This window comes from Schistocerca piceifrons, chromosome 4 (genome assembly GCF_021461385.2).
Source record: "Schistocerca piceifrons isolate TAMUIC-IGC-003096 chromosome 4, iqSchPice1.1, whole genome shotgun sequence".
In the NCBI taxonomy this organism is placed as follows: Eukaryota; Metazoa; Arthropoda; class Insecta; order Orthoptera; family Acrididae; genus Schistocerca; species Schistocerca piceifrons.
In genome coordinates, this window is record NC_060141.1 from 421,617,644 (window position 1) to 421,631,578 (window position 13,935).

At 40.2% G+C, this 13,935-nt stretch overlaps 1 protein-coding gene across 2 annotated transcripts in view; it reads right to left on the minus strand.

Moving 5' to 3' along the window:
* LOC124795504 (peptide transporter family 1) overlaps positions 1 to 13,935 on the minus strand; it is a 347,550-nt gene that overhangs the window by 229,950 nt on the left and 103,665 nt on the right. For both annotated transcript variants that reach the window (XM_047259564.1, XM_047259565.1), the window contains one exon: positions 6,455 to 6,498. In XM_047259564.1, coding sequence (XP_047115520.1) covers positions 6,455 to 6,498 — 44 coding nt within the window. The remainder of the gene's footprint in view (positions 1 to 6,454; positions 6,499 to 13,935) is intronic.

Sequence of the window (13,935 nt, forward strand, 5' to 3'; positions counted from 1 at the left end):
ACGATGTGTACTACACCAGTAAGTATTGTCTTAACAGCAGAAATAGATCAGTTGATCACCGTTCTTACAGCAAATAATTAGTGGACACGAGATGACAACGGAGTATGGCATAATACGATAATTCATTACGCCTGAGAATAGAACAGGCTAGAAGACACCAGAGGGCACACTGTGGTAAAGCCAGTGTTTATGGAGCGAGAGATCATAAAAATTAATGTACCTCACTGTTTCCATTCAGCGAGAGCAAAATAGAATACTTGCCGATCTTAATGACGTGCCTTAGAATTCTATGGACCCTAGCAGTTAACAATGAAGAGAAGATATGTGTAGAGTTATTGTGGTCTTCAGTCTGAAGGCTGATTTGATCTAGCTATTTATTCTAATCTATCTTGTGCAAGCCTCTTCATCTCTGAATAACTACTGTAACCTACATCCATTTGATCTTGCTTGCTATATTCGTCCCTTGGTCTCCCTCCACAACTCACCTCCAACAGTTCTCTCCAGTACCAAACTGGAAATACCTTGATTCCTACCAACTGACCATTTCTTTTAGTCAACTGAGCCATAAATTTCTTTTCTTCACAGATTGATCTATTTTCTCCTCAGTAGTTGCGTGATCTAACCACCTAATCTTCAGCCTTCTTCTGTAGCACACATTTCGAAAGCTTTCATTCTCTTCGTATCTGAACTGCTTATTGTTCACGCTTCAGTACAGTACAGGGCTACTATCCAGACTAATAGCTTCAGAAAAGACTTCCCATCATAAATTAAATTTACGTTCAATATTAATAAATTTATCTTTTTCGGAAATGTTTTCCTTGTTAAGCCAGTACCCATTTTATATGGTCTCACCTTCCACTTATTTTGCTGCCCAAACAACAAAATTCGTCTACTAACTTTAAAGACTCATTTCCCGATCTAATTCCCTAAGAATCACCTTATTTAATTCGACTACACTGCATTGTTTTACTTTAGTTGGTACTCGTCTTATAACCTCTTTTTCAAGACGCTATCCATTCCGTTCAACTGCTCTTTCAAATTCTTTTCTGTCTTTGACAGAATTACAGTGCTACCGGCAAACCTAAAAGTTTTTATTTCTTCCCCCTAAACTTAAATTTTTTCTTCGGATTTCTCCTTGCTTTTCTTCACTGCTTGCTCCATATACCGCCTAAATAACATCTGGATAAGCCACAATCCTCTCTCACTCCCTTCTAAATCACTGCATCCCTACCGTGCCCCTTGACTCCTGTAACTGTCGTCTGGATTTTTGTACAAGTTGTATATAATCTTTCTGTCCCTGTGCTTTACCCCTACTACATTCATAAATTTAAAGAGTGTATTCCAGCCAACATTGTCAAAGGCTTTCTCTAAGTCTACAAATGCCGCAAACATAGGCTTGCGTTTTCTTAACCTATCTTCTAAGAGAACTCGTAGGGTCACTATTACCTCGAAAATTCCTTCATTTCTCCGCAATAGAAATTGATCTTCCCCATGGTCGGATTCTATCAGTTTTCCTTTCATTTGTGAATTAGATTATTCTTGTCAGTATTTTGCAACCATGATTTATTACTGATAGTTCGTTAATATTCAAACGTGTCAGCACCTGCTTTCTTTGGAATTGGAATGATTATCACAGGCCAACGAAAATGTTTTTTGAAAAACTTTTTTTACTTTGATAGCTGATCTTTATAGATTTTTATAAGCTGAATCCAAATCTAGCCTTAGTTTTTTTGCATCGCCCATAGATTTCGATATATATGCTTTTTATTATATAGTTTAAAAATCCTATGTTATACGGCAAGGGAAATTAATGAAATGCTTTGTTACAATATAAGCATCATTTGTATTTACAGTAAGCTACTTAAAACAATGATATCTGTTAATACAGGTTTCACTTGTCAGCTGGAATTCGTTTGTATTTTCTTTCTCTTTTTTCTTTGAAGCTTCTTGTGAAGCTTTTTCTACAATGAGTCGCTTGTTGAACTTCTCGGTGAAGTGATCAACAGTAGTCCCCCATCATGTTGGTGTTCCAGCGACCTTGGTAGCGTTTTTCCATCACTTTAATGTCCTGGTGAAAACGCTCTCCTTGCTACTCACTAACATCTCTCATATTGTCTGATAAGTAATCACGGTGACTGTTCAAAAAGTATACTTTCAGGCTTAATAAACATCCTAAAGTTTTAAACTTCATTAACATTGTAGCTAAAATAGAATCTCTTGGTCTTTTTCATGTCCTAAGAACTTTGTAACGACTTGCTTGAATGGTACCCATGCTTCTTTCTCAATTAAGGCCATTGTGGATTCAAAGTCAACATCAAACATCAATTTTCTACTGTCAGGTCCGACAAAGATGCCTTCTTTTAGTTCAGCTTCTGAAAGGTGTAGAAGCTTTTGGCAGAGATACTTAAAACATGGTCCATCTTTAGGTAAAGCCTTTACAAACTGTTTCATTTGGCCTAACTTTATATGTAGAGGTGGTAGGAGTACGTGTTTAGGATATACAAGGTTTTTGCATATAATGTTCTTACGAGGTTTTAATGGCCCCCTCACAGACCAGTTCTTTCTGCACCAGTGTTGGCCCCTAGCCCTACTGTCCCATTCACACAAGAAACATAGAAATTTGATAAAGCCACCTTGGTGACCAAGGAGCATGCATGATACTTTTAGATCGCCACCCATCAACCAACCATGAGCAGAATAGCCTATTTTATCTAGCACTATTTCTAGGTTTTCATATCTTTCTTGCATATGTACAGAATGTCCAACAGGTATAGATGCATACATGTTGCCTTTAAACTACTTTTGGATGAATCAATAAACAGCCCCCAGTCTTCTTGTTTGTATTCAATACCAAAATCATTCATCAGACCGGGAACATCTCAGCAGTACACTAAATCACCTTCTTGTTGAAAAAAACACGTATATACTGTTTCAAACTGCCAATAAGTTCTTTTATTTTAATCTAGAGCCAAGCAATTCAGCTTTTTCTTTCGTTAAGCCCAGATCCCTAACCAAATCGTTAAGCTCGGTCTGAGCAAACAACTTGGGCTCTAGACTTTCTGTATTACAATGGAATTCATCATCATCTCGTTCATCTAAATCAGATGGTACATCAGAAATACACTTTGCTGGAATAGAATTTAAATCATCTGGTGGCTCAGGAACCGGCAAATCTACACCATGCCCTACTGGTCGAATGGCGGACGGTAGATAGGGCATCTTATTATCTTCTTGTTTTTCGAATTATGACCAGTAATATCAACACTGCAAAAGTAGCAATCATTGGAATGATTTCTTGACTCCCTCCATACCATAGGAACAGCAAACCTAAAGGCTTTTTTCTCCTTTTTGGACCATTTTCTCAGTTCTTCAGCACACACATAACATACCTTATGTGGTGCCCAAGATTTATCTTGATCACCAAGTTTAGATCCAAAGTATGAAAGATAAATCTTTTTCACAGAGTCTGTAATGTTTCTTTGGTGTTTTTTAATCACAAATTCACCACAAATATAACAGAAACTGTCGGCAGAGTTTTTACAACCACGATTAGACATTGTACTGAACGCATGTACAGGAAACGGAAAAGTGAGGTTAGGTTGACAGTAAACAAAACACCATCTGTTAACACAAAAAAGAATCGACCTTTTTTGCCAGAAAATGTTTTTCAACAGTGCTACCAACGTCATCTACATTCATTACACCTCCTTTTTAAATTATTTGAACTATATAAAAGCTGTTAATTTCTTTAAAAATCGCTTAATTTAATAAATTTAACTGTAAAATGTGAAGAAATGGTGGGTGATACAGTTTTTAAGTATCATATTTGGATTTACCACCCTAAAGAACTCAAGAATAAGGTATTTTCAGCAAAAAAGTTTTTCCATCGTTGGCCTGTGTTACATTCTCCTTGACATCTGAGGGTACTTCGTCTACCTCGTCCATGTTGCACACCAGATGGAAGAGTGTTATCACGGCTGGCCCTCCCAAGGATCTCAAAAATTGTGAGAGAACGTCGTCTACCCCAGTAGCCTTGTTTCGACTTATATTTTTCAGTGTTTTGTCCTTCCATATATTCTTTCCGCCTTTGAGCTTTCCCCTCTTTGCTTAATAATAGTTTACCTTCTGAGATCTTGATATTCATACAGTTGTTTCCTGCTCTCAAAAGATCTCTTTAATCTTTCTATCGGCGGTATCTGTCTTTCGCCTAGTTATACTTGCTTCTACAGCCTTTCATTTGTTCGCTAACCATTCTGCACTTTCTGCCAACCTCATTTTGTACATGCTTATATTTTCTTTCACCTACTTTACTTTCTGTATTTCCATATTTTCTTCTTTCCTCAATTTAAATATATCCTGTGTCACCCAAAGATTTCTAATAGGCCTAGTCTTTTATCTGTTTGACCCTCTGCTGAATTCACTACTTCATTTCCCAAAGCTACCCATTCGTTTATCACTGCATTCCTTCGCCCTGTTTCAGTCAACTGATGACGAATATTCCTTCTAAAATTTTCAGTAACCTCTGGTTCTTCCAATTTCTCCAGGTCTCATCTCCTTAATGTCCTACCTTCTTACAATCTCTTCACTTTTAATCTGCAATTCACAACCGATAAATTATAGTCAGAGTCCACACTGGCCCCTGTAAATATCTCGCAGCCTATAATCTGGTTTTGAAACCATTAGATAATCAGTCCGAAACCTTCCAGTGTCTCCAGGTCTTTTTCACGTATACAGCCTTCTTTCATGGTTCTTAAACTAAATATTATTAATTATTGAATTAGCTTTGGGTTAAAATCTTTTAGATGGTTTTCCTCTTTCATTCTTTTTCCCCCTGACCATGTTCTCCTAATTGTTTTCCCTCTGTTCATTTTCTACTATCAAACTCCAGTCCCCCATCGCAATTAAATTTTCGTCTCCTTATTTAAATGAATAATTTTTTTATCTCATCATACATTCTTTCAATCTCTTCGTCTGCAGAGCTAGTTTGCTTACAATCTTTTACTACTGTGGTGTGTGTCAGCTACGATAATACGTTCACTGTGCTTTTCGTAGTAGTGTCCCCGCATTCCTGTTTCCTCCTATTTGATTTTGTATTTACATCCTGTACTCACTTCACCAAAAGACCTGTTCTTCTTGCCACCACACTTCGCTAATTACCACAACATCTAACTTCATTCTATGCACCCTGTCCATTTCCCTTTTTGAATTCTCTAACCTTCCAACAGATTAACATTCCACGTTCCGACCTGTAGAATGTCAGTTTTGTTTCTCGTTATGACGATATCTCGCTGAGTATTCTTCACTAGGAGATACAAATAGGGAACTGTTTTACCTCCGGAATATTTTTCCGAAGAGGATGCCATCCTCGCCGGCCGAAGTGGCCGTGCGGTTAAAGGCGCTGCAGTCTGGAACCGCAAGACCGCTACGGTCGCAGGTTCGAATCCTGCCTCGGGCATGGATGTTTGTGATGTCCTTAGGTTAATTAGGTTCAACTAGTTCTTAGTTCTAGGGGACTAATGACCTCAGCAGTTGAGTCCCATAGTGCTCAGAGCCATTTGAACCATTTTGTCCGTGATTCATGTGTGTAATACATAGCTAATAATACAGTAAATCCATATTGTGAATTGCAGTTGTACGTCCTACGAACAACGTCTCTGCTGAATGTGAAAAAACTTTCGACTTTTCTACTTGTTAGCCTGTGCTTAACTGTTAGGAAGGACAGAAAACTTTAAATATGTCCGTGAGTGTTCATGTTTCACAACTACCTTTGAGTGAGTATATACAAAGGCAGGCGTCGCTGCAATTTGCATACCAGTCTGCTTACAAGGTACCGGATAAGATAACTACTAGAGTCACTTTGATTAGGTGGCTTTCCTGAAACTCATTTTCACTTCCAAGTTGACCTCTACGCAAATGGCATGTTGGAAGCCTTTTTTCGCATTATATGAACTCAGAGAAAGACTGTTTTGAAAACGTCGTGGTTCAGCAATACAAAACAGACATAAACATTTTTGTAATATTATTCTGCTACAAACAAAGTTACAGCTTACACTTTATTAAGCTGTATCTACATTCTATTTCCTTTTTTTTCCTGGAGTCTGTGTGTTATTATCATTCTTCCTCCACTCTAACAGAAAAATAGTTACAAATAAGAATTGCATATAGTGCTTACCAATGTCATCATTCGCTGAAAGGTTGTAAAAATGTCTGCTCTAATTAGAGCACATAGTATTCCAGTTTTACTCTCATAAACCTATTATGTATTGGGAGAGGCATAAAATTTAACGAAGCTCTGTTACAGGCTGCTTACAGGATAACACACAATAATTTTTCGATGAATAGCTGGAGTTCGAATAAAGGAACTTATTGGATACTACACTGCTCGCTGGTGCATTTTAGACATCACAATAAGTACAGTAAAATGAAATGACACAAAACTGAAGACATGGCGTACCTTTTCCGGGATTTCTCCTTCCTCTTCGTCGAGCAAAGCAGTCGCTGAAACGAAGAAAAAAATAAAGCTATAGATGTTGATTTGAAAGTAAAAAAGGAGGCGCTAACCAAAAAACATGGAAATTTATTGATACAAATAAGATATGCAGTAGAGGAAGATGAAGGCAAAAATAAAAAAGACAGAAGAGTAGGCGAAGGAAGTAGTAGTAGTAGTAGTAGAAAAGTAGTAGTAGTAGGAGGAGGAGGAGGAGGAGAAGGTAAGCCAGGGATGTCAGGAGTTGTAGAGTCGGAGTTCAGCGGTACATCCTACCCCTCCGCCCTACCTTACAATCAAAGACATCACAGACGTTATAAACAGATTGTTTCAGTAACGTAGTAAGGGAGCTTGCTAGAAATGGCGAGTTCTAAATTAAATACATGTCTGTGACTACGTCTTACGCAAAGGGAGATTTAGATCTACCGATCGCTATATTTTCACCTATTAGCGCTTAGTTGGTGCTCTTCGTAGAATTAGGGCATGTACAGGCAAGAGTTGCACTTGTATTATTATTTTGTTTTTAAGTTCGTTGTTAATAAGATAAACATACTTGCGAACTCTCTGTGAAGTGGAAGACTATGTTCCACTTACTACTTTTCCTTTATTCCATAAGATTTCTTTAGTATTGCCACTTGATCATGAAACAGGTAATTAAATTTAATTAATAATAATTAAAAAGAAAGAATATTAATAATAACAATGATAAAGGATCCCTGCTCCGTCGACGTTAAGATCATTAGAGACGTACAGGGTGAACAATTAGAACTGGTGAAGGATGAGACGGGAAACTGGTCATCGCCTTTTCAATGGAACCGTCTAGAAATTCCACCTAAATAATTTAGGAAAAGCCGTAAAACATAAAAAAATGCATGGCCGATTATGGTGTATTGATTACTGCATGACCTCGTTCTGTTATTCCGCTAGGAGCTACTTTTAGCCCTCGAGCGGGTGCAGCGTTTTACATAACACGAGCAGACGCGTGGCGCACTTTGTACACAAGTAAAGAATAGCGTACTTTATGCTACCAAGATAAACATGTATAAACAAAATTATTAAGATCAGTCTTAGTTTTATTACAGAAAGATAAAATAAACTAACATTACATGAGCTTAATCACTTTTTAATTAAACAATAATAAAATAAACCTTTCAGTGTATCACTCTGTTGCCGCACACAAGTGTTACTCGATAGTAATGACTCACTCGAAGCACTAAACAGCGCAGTTGCATCAGATCCCTGCCAACCACCTATTTCTTTAGCAATTACCTCATGGATAACTGCTTCATTGTGGGACTGTGCTGCAAGCTCGGAATCTGGTCATTGACTTGTACCGATCGTAAATTTTTTCTCAGTTGGCTTGCTATTTTTTTTATATTACTGCTGCTCACTCGGACGTATGACAACACGACTGCCGCGCGGGATTAGCCGAGCGGTCCAAGGCGCTGCAGTCATGGCCTGTGCGGCTGGTCCCGGCTGAGGTCCGGGGGTCTCCCTCGGGCATGGGTGTGTGTGTTTGTCCTTCGGATAATTTAGGGTAAGTAGAGTGTAAGCTTACGGACTGATGACCTTAGCAGTTAAGTCCCATAAGATTTCACACATTTTTGAACAACACAACTCACTACTTTGCTAGCCAAAGCATTAATGAAGGAATAGGCAGCGACTCAGCATTGTAAAACAATGGAACGGTATAGAACAATGTTATTTGTGATTGGCGCACTTCACACACAGGAGTGTCCGCTCATGTTGCGTCGGTGCCTTCAGGTGCTAAAATGATGGCGTATACCTACAGTACGACGACCAAAGAACTGACCCCTCCATGATTCAACGATCCACACCACATACCGCTGAGTGTAATGCAGCTTTGGCGAAAAAAAAAGAAAACAATGCTTTTGCAACCACACTACTCACCGGATATGACCCCCTACCCCTTGGCGTAGAATGAAGAGTTACGCAGTGGAATAGTTCTCAACACATTGAATAAGTGAAACAACAACTAATGGACTTAACTTCGGACGAATTCAAAAACTCAATGAGTGAAATATTAGAACAAGAAACATTAGATCCGATTGTCTCTTTTGGAAAGTTAAGCAACTTTGTCAGTGTTCTGTAAAATACAAAATGTGTAACTAAGTAATTCCCATTTCCTTTCGGTCACCGCTGGTAAGCACTCAGTCAACGTCATAAATCTTGGATCGTCATCTACGATGCTATTAAGAAGTGTGCATGCTTTATTCTAAAGACTGAAGCATTCCGAATCTTGCCTGTTAACATATCTCATCATCACCGAGTCAGGCTACTATTTTCAAATTACGTTTGTCTGCTAACTTTCCGTTTGCAGAGCCTTGATGTAAGCTTTCGACGCTACATATCATTTAATGTTTGGCAGCTATGAATACGCTGTCTTTCTGGAGGCAGACATGTATTTATGCCACATATTTCACCTCTAACCTGTTTTCACTGCTGTCAAAATATTTCCGTACCTGGTAATATATCTAAATTATCACTTCAACACGAACGCCGCTACAGTTTTTTAATAGTAGATTAAATCAGTGTGTAGCTGGACCCTGGAAAGACGCTATTTAACTCTTTCATTGTCTCATCAGGAACATAAAATTCTCTTTCTATGAGCAATCGATAGTACTTCTGACACTAGCTAAGAAGCAGGTTCGACAAATCTAGAAATTTTTAGATATGCATTCACAAGCATAGGTCTTCAAATCTGCAATGAACACCGACACAGATACAACTAAGTTTCATATTCAGATCTCCATCTATCTCCCAAACGAGATGCAGGGCCCACTTGATTACTGTATTCAAGTACGCGAAACTTTTCCAATACTTATATGAAAATGATCATTCTACACATTCTTTATGCGTTACCTAATTAGTGCGTAATTTTTTTGCTTGAGATTTATTTAGTATGCATTCATTTCACAATAACGAATGTTCTAGTAGCTGTGTGTCAACGCTGTCGTATGCATGATTCTGGAAAGGGCAGCCCATAATGCCATTCGGGACTAGTCTTTATACTAATAAGCGAACTACCAACCCCTGAATACTACAGCAGACATTCACTAGGAATTAGAACTAAAAGGCAGCGAAGACGGCGTTATTGGGTACTTAGGCCAGAGCTGTTGCACATGTAATAAGTTCCTGCTGACAATGCGTGCCACATCTGTTTTCGCAGCTGTCTTCTGGGACGCTCCCACATCTTGACACAGTTCACAAGTGCAAATGAGCCCTCATCACCGCCGACGACGCTGGGAAAAATTCCACGTACACGGAAATCTGTCCCTTGGGCCCCACGTTCATTTACCTCGTACCAAACGAAGCGTCGGCTCTACTCGCGTGGAATGTCGAAAACAAGAATTTAAGGTTTCTGCATTTTTTCCATTATCACATATATTTCTTCACAGTGTATATCCACGCCTTTCTTTCGAAACGATTCAGGTTAAAGGACTCCAAAACGAACAGTCTGACATGGGAACCGAAGTTTTTAAATGTTTATCGCAAGTGCAATGCGATACGCATGACAAACTTTGATTTCTGTTGCTCCACCTGGTATTCCTTTGACATGTGGTGTCTGAATTTCTGGAAACTTCCGCGTTGGGGGGTGTGAGTAACATGCCGGGGGCACACATGTTTCGACAGTTACAGAACGAATAGTAGTGTCTTCACTGAGTGTGGAAAATAAAGTGAGCAACGATACGACTAGAACAGCTGTTTGCTAAGACGGAAATATACCGCGCTAGAGTCAGACACCTCCTATGTTTAGTTTCCTTTCTCAATATAAGCGGTTTCTATCACTCTACCCCATCTAGTGTCAGATACAGGATACAAAGTGCATAGGATCTTACAAGGGAACCTCTCCATCGCACCCCCCTCAGATTTAGTTATAAGTTGGCACATTGGATAGGCCTTGAAAAACTGAACACAGATCAATCGAGAAAACAGGAAGAAGTTGTGTGGAACTATGAAAAAAATAAGCAAAATATACAAACTGAATAGTCCATGCGCAAGATAGGTAACGTCAAGGATAGTGTGAACTAAGGAGCGCCGTGGTCAGCGTGAGCAGCTGCGGAACGAGAGGTCATTGGTTCAAGTCTTTCCTCGAGTAAAAAGTTTACTTTCTTTATTTTCGCAAAGTTTTGATCTGTCCGTTCGTTCGTTGACGTCTCTGTTCACAGTAATAAGTTTAGTGTCTGTGTTTTGCGACCGCACCGCAAAACCGTGCGATTGTTATTGAAGTCGCGAGCTATATTTGCTGTATTCATATTGCCCACGGAATACATCTCACGTATTTAATGCACTTTCGTTCAAAGTAGCGAACAGTCAACTGCCAGCCAGAGAGCCTCGATAGCAGGAATACTCTCTCTTCCGTGCGCCGTAGTCGATTGACGTTGTGTGTTTCAAAGTTTGTTTAGATGTAGCGGCGCAGTTACCTCGCATCGGACGGATGGACGGACCGATAATAATTGTCTGAAAATAAAAAGTTAAACTTCTCACTCGAGGGAAGACTTGAACCAAGGACCTCTCGTTCCGCAACTGCTCACGCTAACCACGGGACCACGGCGCTCCTGAGCTCAGGTTATCCTTGATGTTGCTTATCTTCCGCATGGACTACTCAGTTTGTATATTCTGCTTATGTTTTTCATAGTTCCACACAACTTCTTCCTGTTTTCTCGATTGATCTGTGTTCAGTTTTTCAAGGCCTATCCACTGTGCCAACTTATAACTAAATCTGAGGGGGGTGCGATGGGGAGGTTCCCTTGTTAGCACTTAACATCAAATATACAGTGGTGGGGACGAAGATATGGATCACAACCGAAAAAATTCAAAAATATCGTCCAGTATGCCTTAGACAACTATGTTCCGTACAAGGGCTTAAGGGATAGGAAAGATCCACCGTGGTTTAATATCCGTGTTAGAAAACTGATATGTAAACAAAGAGCTTTATCGCAGATTCAAGAGAAGTCAGAACCTAGCTGACAAACAAAACTTAAACGAAGCGAAAATGAGTGTAAGGAAAGCAATGAGAGAAATGTTAAGTGACTTTGAGAATAAAATTTCGTCAATCTATATGAGTAAAATCCCTAAGAGGTTCTGATCTTAAGTGAAATTAGTAAGCGGTTCGATATCACATATTCACACATTCAGAGACCATAATGGCACAGAAACGGAAAGTGACTTAATTCGGACTTCCGAAATGATTTCATCATACGGTCCCTCCTTTCAATCACGTACGAACTTCTAAATGACAGATGTTGAGATAACTGACCGCGGAATAGAGAAACAACTACAATCGCTTTGTAGTAGAAAGTCACCACCAGGACCATATGTGGTACATGTAAGATTGTACAGAGGTTATGTGAAAGAACTTACTTTCCTTCTAGCAGTGGTTTATCGTAGGTCGCTGGAGGATCGAAGGATTCCTAGCGACCGGATGAAAATCGCAGGTCATTCCCGTTTTCAAAAAGAGTCGCTGGACATATGCACATAATTAATAGGCCCGTATCGATGACATCAGTATGTTGAAGTACTATGGAACATGTTTTATGCTCAAGTATTACGACGTTTTTGGAAAACGTAAATCTCCTTTACAAAAACCAACATGGATTCCGCAAAGAGAGATCTTGCGAAATTCAGCTCTCTCTGTTCCTCCACGAGACCCACAGTACTGTAGATATCGGCTCTCAGGTTGGTGCTATGTTCCAAGACGTCAGGAAGGCATTTGACACCGTCCCACAATGACGTTTAGTGAAAAAAAGCGAGCTTATCGAGTACCGGAGCAGACTTGTGACTGGAATCAAGACTTCCCTGCATACAGAACTGTTCGTAACGGAACAAAATTGACAGAAAGGAAATTTCTGGAGGGGATGGGAGGGGAGGGGAGGGGGGTGTACCCAAAGGAAATGTGATAGCCAGAATGAGATTTTCACTCTGCAGCGGAGTGTGTGCTGATATGAAACTTCCTGGCAGATTAAAACTGTGTGCCGTACCGAGACTCGAACTCGGGCCTTTGCCTTTGAGTCTCGGTCCGGCACACAGTTTTAATCTGCCAGGAAGTTTCATATCAGCGCACACTCCGCTGCAGAGTGAAAATCTCATTCTGGAAACATCCCCCAGGCTGTAACTAAGCAATGTCTCCGCAATATCCTTTCTTTCAGGAGTGCTAGTTCTGCAAGGTTCGCAGGAGATCTTCTGTAAAGTTTGAAAGGTAGGAGACGAGGTACTGGCAGAAGTGAAGCTGTGAGGAGGGAGCGTGAGTCGTGCTTGGGTAGCTCAGTTGGTAGAGCACTTGCCCGCGAAAGGCAAAGGTCTCGAGTTCGAGTCTCAGTCCGGCACACAGTTTTAATCTGCCAGGAAGTTTGAAATGTGATAGATCTGTTACTGTTTACAATGTATATAAATGATCTAGCAGAATGCGACGCCAAAAACTTTAAGGCTGTTTGCAGATGATGCGGTTTTCTGTAAGAAGGTAGCAACGCAGGAAGACAGTAACGATATGAAGAAGGACCTACAAAGAACTGATGAATGGTGCAGGATCTGGCAGTTGACCCTGAACGTAAATAAATGTAACATACTGACCATGCATATGAAAAGAAATTCATTACTGTACAGTTACGCTATTGATGTCAGATTGCTGGAAACGGTAACCACCGTAAAATATCTAGCAGTATCTATCCAGAGCGACCTTAAGTGGAACTCGGACTCGGGACCTTTGCCTTTCGCGGGCAAGTGCTCTACCAACTGAGCTATCCAAGCACGACTCACGCCCTGTCCTCACAGATTTAGTTCTGCCAGTACCTCGACTCCTACATTCCAAACTTTACAGAAGATCTCCTGCGAACCTTGCAGAACTAGCACTCCTGAAAGAAAGGATATTGCGGAGACATTGCTTAGTTACAGCCTGGGGGATGTTTCCAGAATGAGATTTTCACTCTGCAGCGGAGTGTGCGCTGATATGAAACTTCCTGGCAGATTAAAACTGTGTGCCGGACCGAGGCTCGAAAGGCAAAGGTCCCGAGTTTGAGTCTCGGTCCGGCACACAGTTTTAATCTGCCAGGAAGTTTCATATCAGCGCACACTCCGCTGCAGAGCGAAAATCTCATTCTAAAGAAGTGGGTTACAAGGAGCTTGTTGGACCGATTCTTGAGCATTATTCGTCAGTCTGGGACAGTTACCAGGTAGGGCTGATAGAAGAGATAAAGAAGATTCGACAAAGAGCAGCATGTTTCGACACGGGATTGTTTACTTGGCACGAGGACATTACAGTGATGCTCAATTAACTCCAGTGGCAGACACTGCAAGAGACATGCTTGCACCACAGAGAGGTTTACTATTGAAATTTTGAGACAGTGCATTTGGGGATGTCAGGCAACACATTACTTCCTCCTATTTACAGCTTGCGAAACGACCATAACGAGAAAATCCGCGAAATTACG